Genomic DNA, 14574 nt, shown 5'->3' on the forward strand with positions numbered 1-14574 from the left:
GCCTTCTTGGCCAATAACATAGAGGTCTTTTGCATGCTGCATGCATTGATAGCTTTTAGTTGAATAGTAAAGCAGTACTCCCAAAAATTAAAGCAATGCTTTCACAACAGCCATCAGTCTAGATTTAATAAATTTTTTTTGCATCATTCTTGATTCTGTGCACAGACAAAACAAAACAAAAAAATCTTCTTAAGTTCTCTAATGTGTGTTTTGTAAGTAGGTCTTTCTATTTGAAAGTTTTTAATTGTCACCCACTGACTTTGGTTACAATGGCAACAGAGCAGTAAAAATTTACAGCAAAGATTTAACTGGAGAGTCTGTGGCTTGGAATGTCTTTATTGAGTTTTAGAAACAGAGCTGGTAAGTATTAGTTCTACTTCTTAGCTGTTCACCAGAACATAGTCAATAGCTGAGACTGTTACACCTTCCTGAAAACTTGTTCCATTTTTCATCATACAACTGATTTGTCAGTTTTCTGTTTGGATGCTTAGGGTTGGTTTATTGATAGCTTTTTTTTTTACTGGGGGGTGGGGAATAAATAAATCTGAACTGCAACTCCTTCACCCTGCTGCTTTTTGGAAAAGCTCTGGAGACTGTAAGCTGTTCACATGTTCTACTGAAGGATTGCAAAAGTAACATTCATTTATAACATTTGAAGGATTATTCATGGAAAAATTATGCAAAGGAAAAAACAGTGAGATCCTCTGGGATATGTGTAAACTTTTCCAAATGTTCTTGCCACAGATCTCGGAGCAGCTCTCGGCTCGCTCCGATGAAGCTGTCTCGCGTTCCCTAATGCAAACAAATTCTTAATAATGGTTTCATATTTTTATACATTAGTTTTGTGTATGTCAGCATAGTCTTGAGAATGATGCTGAGAAATAATGAAAACCAAACTAACCCTTGTTCATGCCAGCTGACTGGAAAATCCTGCTAAGAGTGCTTTGTCTCCATGAAAGGCAAAATAACAGAATAGCAATCATGGTAACAGTATGCACTAGGAGGGGAGCCAGGAGAGTAAAGAGGAGAGTTAGCAGTAGCAGATGACTTCACTTATTGGAAAGGAAAAAAAAAAAAAAAGGGTGCAAAATAACTCAATCTCAAATGAATTTCAATATTGGAATTTTGTTATCAGCAATATCAGGCATGGCTTCCCCAGCTAATTGCTCAGCAGTCTGGTATGTCCGTAACATCCCTTGGGCCATGCACTTTTCATCAGTATCTCACCACTTACCCTCTTTGGCATCCTTCTTGGCACAGGCTGTTTCATCTCTTACCCCTTTACAGAAATTAGGTCATCTCCCCTGTGCCCCGTAACTTATGCTGACATCCTCTGCACCCCACAATTCTTGCTGAACTGAGTGTAGCCTGCAACAGAGGTCCTGACACCTAATGAGAGCTCTGAACTTCACAGGTCTTCTTCGTGGACATTTGACAGCACAACAGATGCAAAGACTTTGTAAAGATTTTTCAGCTCAGATTCTTTTTACCTTAGGAGAGGGTTCACAAAGCCAAACACCCTCTATTTCCTTCTCTTGCCTTGAAGATAAGGAGAGTGCAGAACACCATAGAAAATGGCCACTTCAGACAAAGTAATGCCAGCACAGCTGATCTTTCTGTCTTCACTTTATCCCACAAAGCATTTTGGTTTATGTCATCAGAATCTTCACTAAAGAGACCTAACTATGAGTGAGAGTAAGTCCACTGCCTTCTTTCACAGGACTGATGAAAGCAGTTGTGATTGCCATGTATAATAGCAAGGAAGCCAGGCTGGAACTGTTGGCTTATGTTGCAAGGCTTCTATACCCATTTCCACAAATTCCATTGCCCTTGGCATCTCTCTCTTTAGCCAGGCAGTGTTTTAACCTGAACTGAAGTCTGATTCTGTAGTTTTCCATTTTCAGCCTGGGATATGCAGTCCTTTTAGACACATTACATCATTTGTTTCAGGGGTTTTGTAACAACCTTTTTCTTTCCTGAAGCTGTCCAGGTAATAAAAATCTCTTGCTAAAGTCAAGTTATAATGATGAATCCATAAATATTTTTGTGTTGTATTCATATTGGTGCAAATTTCACTCCATGCTTCCTAAATGGGGACCTAATTTCAGGGGGGGAGGCAACAAAAAAAACCCAAACAAACCAACCAACAAACCCACAAACAAAAACAACCCAAAGGAGTGGAGAGTGAAAGCCCAGAAAGAATGTTTTTTCTTGGTAGACAACATCTCTATTTTTTTGTAAGGATTCTGATGATAGTTGTATGTGAGTTTTCATGTAGCACAGTTTCTGTCTCTGTCAGTCTGGTACGGGGTGGTTTCAGGTTAGAGGCCAGAAGCTGACTAAGCTAAGGTTGCTGGAACCTCCACAAAGTGGTTCCTGTAATGCAGGGGGAAATTTTTCACAGCTACCTGGGTTGTACCAAGTCTGGAGATAGTTATAGGGCAGACTGCCACTTTCATGACAATTATTCTTACTTCTGTTACAAGCACCAGTGCCACAACTGAATGGAATCTCAACTATATATTGTGAAGCTAAGAATAGCCTTGCATTCACTGAGGATGGTGATAGGCCACGGTGTTCTCCACTGTATTGCAGAGTTTACTACCAGCCTTTTGCAAACAGCATCAAGGAACTGCAACAAGAACAGCTTGTCCATGTTCTCCATGAGGCCTCATAAAATCTGTAAAATGAGAGGAAGAATAATTGCAGTGAAACACTTCAGAGCTCATAGATGATTGAGAAGTAATCCATCTGTCTGGCCATTAGACACATGAAAAGCCCCTGCTTTCTCTTACATGCTCAAGCTGTGAGTCAGTATGAGCAGATTGTTTACAGTTTATTCACAACATGGAGTTGTGAACAAAATTCAAAACATGTGTGAGCATTCCTGCTCACACCCGAAGTACAAACTGACTTTATGGCTCTGCATATTACACTTTGGCACATCCAGCTGTTGTAAGGGTGCCAAGACTTTTTGTAGGAGTTCATTGTTAAGAGTATGTGCAAAGCTGTTTTAAAAATTACTTCCAGATAGTTCTTCAAGAGTATGGAGACGGATTTATAACAGAAATGGATGGCATAAGCCTAACACACAAGAAACAGTCCTTCAGGAATGAGCCTTTTGATGATGTGGAACAATTCATCTTAACCAGCCCATGACATTCTTGGGTTTTGCATAAGTTCAGTGTTTGATGATCTGTGTCTTTTAGGTCCATCTGATGTGTCAGCATTTATGAAATTCAGCAGGAGACCCACATGCCCTGATGCCTCAGTAGCAGCAAGTCTACCTACACCTCCTGTACCAAGGCACAGGAAGAGCCACAGCCTGGGAAACAAGTGAGTGCTCCAGGCTGTCTCACATTCAGGCAATTTCACGCACCACAGAGGTTTAAGATAGCAGCAGCATTTGAGAGCACTCTGGTATTTGTCCCTGCCATTTCGTGTACTGCAAGAGTGCTTCAGGCTTTACTGTGCATTCTCTAGGTTTTCTCTTGACATTTTGTTATTTCTGCTGGCTGTATTCTCTGCTAGTGCCAGACATTGGCAGTACTTGAAAGCTGTGTGTGCACTTTGGTCTGTGGAGTCCTGGTGTGCATAACTGAGGGGTTTTTTTTTTAGTTCTTTTTTTTTTAACATCTTGCTAATACATCTAAGGAAGCTTACTGGCTGCTTGGCACACCTGATCATTGAGGAAAGTTGTGACCTTTTGCACTATTTTACCAGGGTAATATGGATTAGAAACATTTTTCTCTCTGATTTACCCAGCCAAGTGAGAGCACCTGCTCTCCCCAGTTAAGGTTTCCATATCTACCAGTTTCAGCACCTACCAACTTTCACAGTTAACAGGTTATGGAAAAAGAAGTTCACATGGCTTGTCCCTGGATGGTCACAGGCTGTTGATGTGTTAGTGATGCACTGCTAAGCAGGGGCTTAGCTGGGGTTTGTTTCTTCTGGTTTTTCTACCTTTGCCTCCACCCAGGGTGTTACAAGAGAGGAGTCAAAAAACTTAAAGCTTCCCATGTACAGAAATGTAATAATTTTTGCTTACAAACACCACTAAAATCTGAAACTCGGTAGTCAAGGAGCACATGCCCAGCAGAGGGAGAGTGTGAGCAGTGCCCTTTAGTTGCCTGCTACTTAACGAACTAGTGATAAGGTGAAGTCTGAGTGGAAATATCAGGAGCCAAGGGCTGCTGTTAGATGACATCAGGGGTTTTTGCCTTTTTCTCTCTCCAATTTTCCAGCATGATGTGTCAGTTCAGCGTGGTGGAGAGCAAAAGTGCGACGTTCCCGACGGAGAAGCCACGCCACCTCCTGGATGACAGCGTCCTGGAGTCACACAGCCCAGCCCGCAGCCACCCGCTCAGCTCGCTCTTCACTAACGGCCTCTCCATAGGTAGAGTCTGGGTGGGGAGCCTCTGGCCCTGCTTTTCTGTCCTGGTGCTCTGGAAACTCACTGAGATAGCCAGAAGTAGGGAATTAGGAACATTAGCTCCTGTGCAAAGACTGGCTCCTTTCATGGAAGAAGGTAGATCAGAACTGCTGCTCAGCTGCTGAGTCAACCTTATCTCAGCTTTCCACAGTTACCTACTGGTGGTTTTGGTAAAAGTGGCACGAAGGGATTTTGTGTGTGCTCTTTGTATGTGCTCTGTATGTCACACAGAGTGCTTGTCAGCTAAAAAAAGTGCTGCTGAAAAGTGGATCTATATTTTGAAAGCCACCTTTTCACAAAGCAAACTTCAGTTTTAACAGTGTGCTTTAGAAGAAGGGAGAGTGGTTCAGTTGTGCTATATTGGGACTTCAAAGTAAACCTAAAATGAACTCGTGAATGAGGATGTCATGACAATTACATTATGGCAATATCATTACTAAAATAATTACTGTAATTAAAAAGTGACTGAGAATCTGTATTCTTAGCAAGGGAAAGCCACCTTTTAAGTGACTCCAGCTGTTTCTGGAGTAGTAAACAGATTGTGAAGGATACCAAGTTACTTGGTCAAGAAGAGTTTGACACCAAGCTGATCTATGAACAGGCATAGCTCACTGTGGTGTTATACTGAGCATTAAAAGATCAATCCTGGGCAAATTAAAATTGTGAGCTAAACAGCTGTGCCAGGAAGGAAGGGACAAATCATTCATGGGCTTGGAGGAGATGCAAGGAGTGGCATAGTGAATACCATCATGTCTATTTGTTGTGGCTTCTATCAGCAGTATACAGCTGCCATATCCCGTGATACAGGTGTGCTTCCTTGTTGAAAACAAACAATGCTAAAGTCTGTTAATTGTAACTGACTTACACATTTTGGGGTAGAAATACTGCCTTACAAAGTAAGTGGATTTTGTCTTCTTGAAGTGCTCAGCTTTTGATGGAAAAGCAGTATAATGAAGTAACCTGTAGATGTCTGGTATTTAAACACAGCAGTAAATGCTTCATTCATCCGTGAGATGTCATAAATGGGAAGGTTCTTTCAATTTGAGATTTTACCATGAACTCTATAAAGGCTTCAACTTTGAAACATGATTTGAGTAAGCAATTTCCATGGTACTGTATCAAGATTATGCTGGTGATCCACATACACTGGCTTTGTATTTTCCCTTGGGTGGTTTTCTCACTCCTTCTCTGTACTACTCTCTTTCTAGATAGCAGTGAAAGCTCAGAATTTAGTGAGGAGCTGCCGTCAGGGCTTGAAAGGTGAGTTAGACTTCATGTACACTCACTGAGCACTCTACAGACTTAGCTAAGACATTCATGAATGATCCCTGACATAGGTAAGCCCTAAATCAATAGTTATTTTTACCAAATCATTGATTAGTTAGGGGGAGGAAAAAAAAAAAAGAGGAAAAAAAGAAAGGCAAAACTTTTGAAATACAGCACTGTAAAGTTATTGTGGTTTACTTCCCATGGAGCTGAAAAGATTGGGAACTATCTCTGTCATGTTTACCAAACCCTAACTGTTGAAGTCTCAGACTAGAATTTCCCTCATCAGATATTTGCATTCACAAACAGGGGTCGTTTATATGCCACGCTGGGGCCTAACTGGAGGGTACCGATCCGGAATTCTCCTAGGAGTCGAAGCTGTGTCTACAGGTACAGTTCAGGGTCTGCCCTGCTCAGTCTATGGTGCTAAACTTCCATCTGGGTCTCTACGCTCCCCTAGCGTAATGCATTCTGTGTCCCAAAGCATCCTTGTATGACCATATCAACTCATGGGAGTCTTCCCCTCCTGCTTGTAAAAATCCCTGCCAAAGCAAGGCTATGGCCCACCCAAATAAAGTTTAATTTGTATTTGTCTGCCACGTGGCAGAAAACTAGTGCTTACTTTGGGGTTTATGGCATCACAGGAGCAGTTCTGTCTTGAAGGCCACCTTTGCCTTCTGTGATAAATAATGACATTAGAAGGATATCCTCTTGGCCCTGTCTCAAGAATTTTTTTTCCTAATTTACAGGTCAGCTACCTGTAGCATCTTTTTGCTATCTGATAAGTTGATTTTGTAGGGTATAAAGGTGTACCTTGGACCCTGAGTCAGAGAGGGAGCATCTGCAGTGCTGTATGTAGCAGGCACTCCCAATGTTGCTAGTCACTGAGACATGATCTTCTCAGAGGTAATCCATTTACAGGCCAAAGAGAGGTAATGTGCAGAATTGTGTATAATTAGAGGGATAAAACTCATTCGTTGCATCCATACCTGACCTGGACTTGATAAATGCTGTGGTAGTGGGAAGTGAAGAAGTGTATGTGAACAGTACAGAAAACAGGGCCCTGAAACAGGCTTAGTTGGAGTTGAAATCCAGTCAGTTCTCATCTTGTATAAATCAGTTTGCTTCAGCCATTGCAGAAATGTCGATATAATGTGCACGTGTTAAGTACAGTGTTTTACTTGAGCAGTAACATCTGAGAGCAGCACAAGTTAGAAGTTAGGCAGGATTTAAAATGCATACATTATAAATGAGTAAAGGAATCCATTTTGGAACAGTATTTCAGCTCTTACACCTGCTTCTGGAAAATATTCCTAACCCCATCCATGGTAGATTTGTTTCAAAAAGCTATACAAGTAGAATTACACAAGAAGGTACAAATGTGAAAATCCACAAAGGACAATACACCCTAAAACACACTTCTTATCTACTGTCAGGTCATTCTAATGCTTGTGTTCATTCTTCCTTTTCTGGAACCTTCTACTGCTTCTCAGAAAACTAGAGCTGACAACATTACAGGTCAGCGCAGACCAGACAATTCCATTTACTGGGAGATGATGCACCAGCCAGTTTGACATGCTTCTCTTGCATAGGTGGTGTTGATGGGTGCATCACTTCCACCAGCATGAGTTTATATGACATTATCACACTGCACAGCTGAGTGGTAGATCACAGACATGCCTTTTATCCTTGTATTCATTACTTGACATGATTTAGTTGGCTCTGGTGAACTTCATTGTCCCTTATAAGAATATCAGGGCTGAATTCACACGGTGATGAAGAGAGCAGCAGGTAATTCTGAGAGATCAGCACTTACCAATCACTCTTTGGTTGTTATATTCTTAATGGCTGTTTACTTTTCTAACTTAGCCTGTGCTTGGGTTCTTTCAGTTACAGCACTTTTTCACTGTTGTATGTGGGAACTTCTATATTCATCCTGGGAAAGGAAAAAAAACTATTTTAGTCACTGTACAATAAATTATTTGGCACTATTACCTTGTTTATTCAACTTTGTTCTTAGAAACCACTGTAATCTCTTGCATTCTTTTTGATACCTGAAGATTGTTTTAAGATAGAATTACATTTGTAGGAGCTCTTATTGCCAAAATTTTAAGCCATAAGTTTCCAGAACTCTACATAATTTGCGTGACTTACCAGAATGAAACAGCAAATAGTCTGCTTTCTCTTAGGCTTTGAGCCTCAGTATTCATTCTGGTTTATTTTTTCATGTCTAAGCCTCCAGAGTAGAACCTTTTATTGATTTGCTATTTTTCAAAGATCCTGGTTCCTATTTGATATCTAGGTCTGGAAAATACATATCACTCAGTCAAGTGTCAGATGATACAACATATGTATGGCAATGCTTATGTTTAGAGATAAATTGTATTGCTTGCTTCTTGCCCTTTTTCGGCTGCTCAAATACCTATGGCAGTGTTTTGTCTCTCCAGCCCAACAGGGGCCTGCAGCTGCACTTTGGGTAGTTCTACAGGAGTCATTACCATGGAAGGGCCCTTAAGAAGAAAAACATTGCTCAAAGAAGGCAAGAAACCTACTGTAAGTGATTTTAATTCTGATTCTTCCTATGATTCTAATTCAGTGCCAGCTGCTTTCATTCCCAAGATTGAATTGAACCTGCAGCCTGACACCAAACAAAACAGTGTCCCTTGTTATTATCAATTGTCAGGCAATTTGCTGTTCAGAGTTGGAGTGGGTCATACCAAGGTTGTAACCTTTGTATGGCATTGGAGCTGCAGCAGTTTTGCTTCTCCCTGCATTTACAAGTCCTTCCTAGATCCTGACAGCAAAGCCAAGGGTAAAGCAGCTCTGTAAATCAGCAGATTTCTGTGAGGGCAGAAATTCAGTAGCATGATGAAATGAGAAGCCTACAGGGCACAAAAATCCCAGCAGAGTCCATATTTAACCTGAATTCACAGGTGTCACATGGTTCTGGTCCCTGTGCATTTGGTGTTTTTTTTGTTTTCTTTAGAGTTCACTTATACTTTTTATGTGCAGCCCTACTGTTCAGATTTGAAGAACTGCAGAGCTGGCATCTCAATAAATGTTACTGATCAAATGCTAAACTCTAAGATCTGTCCATTAGAAGGCAGCACGCTGCTTTGCTGTGAAACCATCAGTCCTGGTACTTTTGTGAGATCCCCAAGTAAGATGGATTGTATTCACAGCCTGCCAGCCAGATTCAGGTATCTGAGCTGATTTACACCAGGAGACACTCTTTATCTAACTCTCCATTCCTTGCTTCTGAAATTAACTTTGGTAGCACTTGGACTTGCCTGTGAATAGATTTCTGAAATGTTGGAGATATGTAGAGATTTTCCTACTGTTTTCCTTTCTCATTCAGCTCTCCTCATGGACTAGATACTGGGTTATGCTTTCAGGATCAACTCTCCTGTACTTTGGAGCAAAATCTTTAAGAGGCACTGAAAGAAAACACGTAAGCTTTACATTTGTTCTAAGACCGAAAAATACACATTCATAAGCAGTTCTGGAAGGGTGTCAGAAGTGCATCTGCCATTCCAGGCTAAGCCATCTGCTTGCATAACATGTACAGTCGAAAGTGAATCCCTGCTGCAGTCTGAGCTGTGACTTGATTTGTCTCTTCCAGTATAAATCTACACCGGGTAAAAAAGTCTCCATTGTGGGCTGGATGGTGGCGCTGCCTGACGACCCTGAGCATCCTGATATTTTCCATCTAAATAACCCTGACAAAGGTAGATGTTGCAGGATGGACGTTGTCTGTGTTCTGTTTCTGTGACAGGGAGCAGTTTCAACTCTGTTCATGAGTTTGTAGGTTACAGAACTTGCAGTGACACTCATTTGAAAGACAGAAGAGGGAGATTTTCGATAAGGAAGTTTCAAGGAAGAGTACAAATGACGTTGAACTTCCTTCTGCAGTGTGCTGTGGTGCCCACAGGGGCAGTGCTGCATCTTGACAGTTACTGAGAGTTTTGCAGAAGTTGCCCAACCAGTATGAGATTCCTGCATGTCCCTGTGCCTGCACACCCTGATCTCCAGCTTTCTGAGCAGCTTGCTTAAAATTGGTCAATATCAAATCTTCATTTACAGAGGCCAAAAGAAGTATTATGAAAAGTATTCTCACATCAAACCATTTGCCAATGAAAGCCTTTTAAGTAATTGCTAATTACATGTCAGTACTTAATTTTGAAGTGCCTTAGCTCTTCCACCTGGATTACACTTCAAAATATCAGAAAGCCCCCAGAGTCACTTTGCTCTTTGAGTGCTTAAATAAAGATTGTTGATGCTTCCTTTATTTCACATTTTCAACTTCGAGGCTGGACATGGATTTGCATTTACAATCCAACATCCATGGGTGTTGACTAAACTGCACAATTTGTGCAAGAAACAAAAACAAGGCACAGAGGAAACCTGCAAGAGGACTTTGAAGAAAACTTAAGTTCACAAATACCAAAAACCATTCGTAAGAAGTTTAGCACTGACCAGGAGTAAATTCGATGTGACCTAAGTGCTCTTTCCTGTGGCTGCAATTTGGCTTCTGCCTATACACTCCCCTTAGCTTTGCAGGCCACAGATGTTCTCATACTCCCTTCACCCAAGGACTGTTGGATAATGTGCCTCACGTGGACTCTGTTATATGAGCAGCAGAGCCTGTTTGAGTATTTGAGGTGCAAATTAAAGCCCTGGACTGAACTGTTAATTTGGTTTCTGCACAGAAATTGTAATCTCTTGAAGCCACACTACATGTCTATCTGCAAACTTAGAGCCTTTGATTTGCTTGTTTTTGTAGGCAATGTTTACAAGTTCCAGACTGGTTCAAGGTTTCATGCAATATTATGGCATAAGCATTTGGATGATGCATGCAAAAGCAACAAGCCTCAGGTAAGGCTGTGAAACTTCTCTCTACCCACTTCTGTCATATTTTCCAGAAAATCAATACTACAAAAGGATAGCTTGTAACACAAATCAGGCCTTGTGCAAATTGAATCACCTTAACAGCATATAACCCCTACAGTCACTGCTTCAAGGGAGGTAACCCCATCTCTACGTCAGGAGAGGCTTTCTCACAGTCAAAGCAAGCACACATCCTGGCATTTACTCCAGTGACTGAAGCTGTAAGTGCCACTGAAGAGAGGATCCTATAAAATGTTCTTTTTGTCCTTACATAGCAGCCTCATTGTCCTCTGGAAGTAAATACTCATTCTTGAAAGGATTTACAGAGGTTATGTTAATAGGATACAGATCCATATAGAACCTGAACCAGGATGCAGCTTAAGAATCTTCACACACTCACATTTGCCCCCAAGCATGCTGATGCCATCTTGGAATACTTTGGCTAGATTTGGTCCATTAATAGGAAAATCATTAGTCTTTACCTTTCAGTTATGGGATTAGCCCTCCTTTGGATCTTCTTGGGACTGATTAAATTTTCCACATTGGATAATAAATTATTAGCCCCCTCTGGTTTGTAACCTTGCAGTTTTCTCTGTGCTGTAAGAGGCTCAAGAGCATTGTGTTGCTGAGTAATTTCTATTCTCTTCCAGATACCTGCTAATCTAATGTCATTTGAATAATCTGCTCTCCTGCCTGGTGTGACTTCAAGTGCCAAACTGCAGGCTGTTGTTCTCTGAGGAGGAAGAGGAGAATGGTTTTCCTGACATGAGCCAGCCACAAATATTTCAGCACTTTCCTGTGTAACTTGAAAGTGATTCTGACACAGCTTTTAAAAGCAGAAAGTGAATGTTGTCCTTAGGACCAGATGTAGTCTCATGCACTGAGTGAAAACAGGACAAGTTAGATGGACAGAAGATTAATCCTGACCCCTGCAGGATTCTAGAGCCCTTGACTTTTTGTGGTCAGAGACTGCCACGAACTGATGTTTGACCACGAACTGAGCATCACATCTTCTGCCAATTCTTTTTTAAACGGTTCTTTTTATTGTTAAGCTGCTTTGTGTGACTGAACAATATTTGGCCCATGTTGGGTTTCAATTCTTTCTAATGCACAGAATGATTGACAGTGTTAACTTGCTGCAAAGTGTCAATTAGAATAGAAAATTGTGGAACAACATTTTTATAATCTTAAGTGCACTGAGTTGCTTGGCAATGTGGCTGCCTCAGATTTTGTATCAAATCTCTGGACAATTCTGCTGTTCACATTTGAGCTATTTGGGAAAAATGTATTTTGGCACAGGACAGTTGGTTTTCTTTTCATTCAGTTCTTGGGGGTGCTCTGACAGTGGATTTAAGGCCATTTAAACATATGCTGTGCTAAAGGTTGTCTTTCACTCTCTTACTTAGAGGCATAGTTGTTTACAAGTTTGGGGGTTCTTCAGTCTGAATGTTGCTCATCTTAAATGCCTTGGTGCAGTGAAGCAGGTGCTGGGGTGTTATGTATCACGAGGCCCTGGCTTCTCAGAAGGAGGAGATTGCTGCTCCTGTTCTGTCTTTCTGCAGCTGACTCTGCTCTGCTCAGTTCCATACATGATCACCTTTGTGACGCACAGCACTGGCACATGGTACCGCTGCTGCTGGCAGTGGAAGCTAGGGAAGACTGACAGGGGAGCAAGTTCACAGAAGCCTCCACAAAAGCATCTGGAGAACAAAAAAAGTGAATGTAACTGAACCTTCTCCTCTGACAGAACTCTCTACACCCATAGCTGTATCCCAGATGTGCCCTAGCACTCCTGTGGTCAGGTTTTTTTACTGTTCCCATGCTAAGTTCAGCACTTACTCTGCTTGAAACTCTTTTTGCCATAAGGCACCAGAATTCATCCAGAAAACCTCGTTTGAGTTTCCCAAGATTGCCTAGAGGAGAAGTTTGCAAGTCAACCTGTGTCTTACACACTGTAGGAAGCTGGAAGTTAGTTTAATTGAACAGAACCTCTATTAGAACAAACTCCCTGGCATTAGTGGCATCAGGTTTGAACCATGTGCAGAAAAGTGACCAAGTTGGTGCCACCCTAACCAGAGCTGCTCAAGTCAAGAGGGTTTTTTAATGTAACTTTATTAAGGGTTTTTAATGCAACTTTCCCCTTTAAAAGGGAATAACCTGATTTGTCTTCAATATAAATGACATTTAAAATGGATCCCTTACTGGCATGAAATGAACTTGCATTAGAAACACATAAATTCTTACTCATGTGATGTAGTGGAAAGGAACACCAGTAAGGACTTGTGAGATGGTTTCCAGCATATTGTAATTGAGATAAACTAATGAATGCTGTAGCCATGTCCTGTTATGCTTAACAAGCCTCCTTTGAAAGGAGCAGTAACTGCTAACTGATGAGTAGCAGTGGAATGATCCTGTACACTTGGAATTGAATAGCTTTTAGAATGTAAGGGTCTCTGAAGCATTATATATGTTATTGTATGTACAAAAGGTAGTCTTCCAGCCTTCAAAAACATACTTCTACTCAAATCTATGACCCATAGATGCTCTTGGAGAAGCCACAAAGGTGTCCCATTTCCACTCTCTTGTAAAACAGATTCCCAACAGAATGGAAGCATCTTCGCCAGCAACGCTGATGGGCTCCAAAACAGCCTGGCAGGAAGGAGCAGCAGTGTTTGTGAATTACTCTTACACCCTGTGAAGAATGAAACCCTTCAGTTCTACTCAGTCCTCAAGCTCAAATCCTACTCAAAACCTTGGAGTTTGGAAAATATGTCAAAATTAACTTCACCTCCCTAGCACTGGTGGGTTTTTTGAATGTAAAAAGCATTACACAGAGAAAGATGAACACAGCAAATAGTATTTACACACCAGTCAGGTAAGCATCCGTCAGTACAGCACCATTGTGAAATTGCTGCAAAACAGAAACCCATTCAGAATGATGGCTGTGTAAGGAGATTACTAAAATACCTTAAACCCATTTTAAATGTGGATTGCAAGTATTAAACAGTTTGCAGCTGCCAATTTAATGTTTTATGCTGTCATCTGGTACCGTTTGCTGTCATGTGGTACCTCTAAAGCTGCCGTTGAAGTACAACATAGTGCATATCAGTGCCCATCGACACGGCGTTCTCACAGAAATACCACAAACCGTGGAGCTTCTCATCCCTCAGAGAGAATAGCTGAAGTAATTGTGTGAAAACAAACAGGCTCTCAGAACTCTCTTCAGAATTGTGAAGATAAGCAGTGTCTGTCAGGCAATCTCCTGAACTTGCTGATGTGCAGTGTTGCTGGAACTCAGTGCCAAAATGCATGGGGTTTTTTTTTTCCAAATAGCACTAAAACGAGGCGAAGAAAGTAGTCCCCAGATGGTGACTTCCTTGTCACATAATGTAAACTGACTTCAACATTTTGGTTTTGTTTCTGTGTGGAAAAACTGGTTGCACTATTTTTTGGCTGTATTTTCCAGCAGTCCACTGCATGCCCTTTGTGTAAGGATTCTTTCTTATGATTCTTGTGAACTGTCTCACCCATGAATAACCCCGGCGTTGGAATCTAGGTTTTTCTGGCAAAGTATTTTGTTACCTCAGTCTTGTATCAAGTTGCTGTATTTTTCAGTTTGTTACATTGATAATGATTGTTTCACTAATTAAATATTTTAATGTAAAAAAAAAAACCAAAAAAAAAGGAAAAAAAGAGAGGAAAAAAGACAAAAAAAAAAAGGTTGTTTACTTCAACTGCAGTTGCATTTGGTTGTAAGTTTCAAACTGTGCAGAGTATGTATGCTCTTGACTAATAAAATATTCTGGAAAAGAGGAGCAGAGAGACAGAAGGAACATTTTAGCCCAAAGGCAGCAGGAGTTTTATTTGTGAGTGCTGAATGGTCCTCACAAATAAAGAAATGAGTTGAACACACTTGACAAATCAATAAAGGAGTTGAACAAGACTTCAGTGCAGTGTGTAGCCGTTTGATGACACCCCACCCCACCCCC

At 41.1% G+C, this 14574-nt stretch overlaps 1 protein-coding gene across 2 annotated transcripts in view; it reads left to right on the top strand.

The window, feature by feature from the left end:
- RALGPS1 (Ral GEF with PH domain and SH3 binding motif 1) overlaps nt 1-13274 on the top strand; it is a 76030-nt gene extending 62756 nt beyond the window's left edge. Inside the window, exons 12-20 of one of the 2 annotated variants that reach the window (XM_009907492.2) lie at nt 3210-3336; nt 4245-4396; nt 5641-5692; nt 6008-6088; nt 8146-8251; nt 9057-9149; nt 9321-9426; nt 10482-10573; nt 11236-13274. In XM_009907492.2, the coding sequence (XP_009905794.2) occupies nt 3210-3336; nt 4245-4396; nt 5641-5692; nt 6008-6088; nt 8146-8251; nt 9057-9149; nt 9321-9426; nt 10482-10573; nt 11236-11265 (839 nt within the window). In that variant the 3' untranslated portion in view covers nt 11266-13274. The remainder of the gene's footprint in view (nt 1-3209; nt 3337-4244; nt 4397-5640; nt 5693-6007; nt 6089-8145; nt 8252-9056; nt 9150-9320; nt 9427-10481; nt 10574-11235) is intronic. The other variant, XM_054174371.1, reaches the window with a different exon arrangement.
- The last annotated feature ends 1300 nt before the right edge of the window (nt 13275-14574 follow it).

This window comes from Dryobates pubescens, chromosome 29 (genome assembly GCF_014839835.1).
Source record: "Dryobates pubescens isolate bDryPub1 chromosome 29, bDryPub1.pri, whole genome shotgun sequence".
In the NCBI taxonomy this organism is placed as follows: Eukaryota; Metazoa; Chordata; class Aves; order Piciformes; family Picidae; genus Dryobates; species Dryobates pubescens.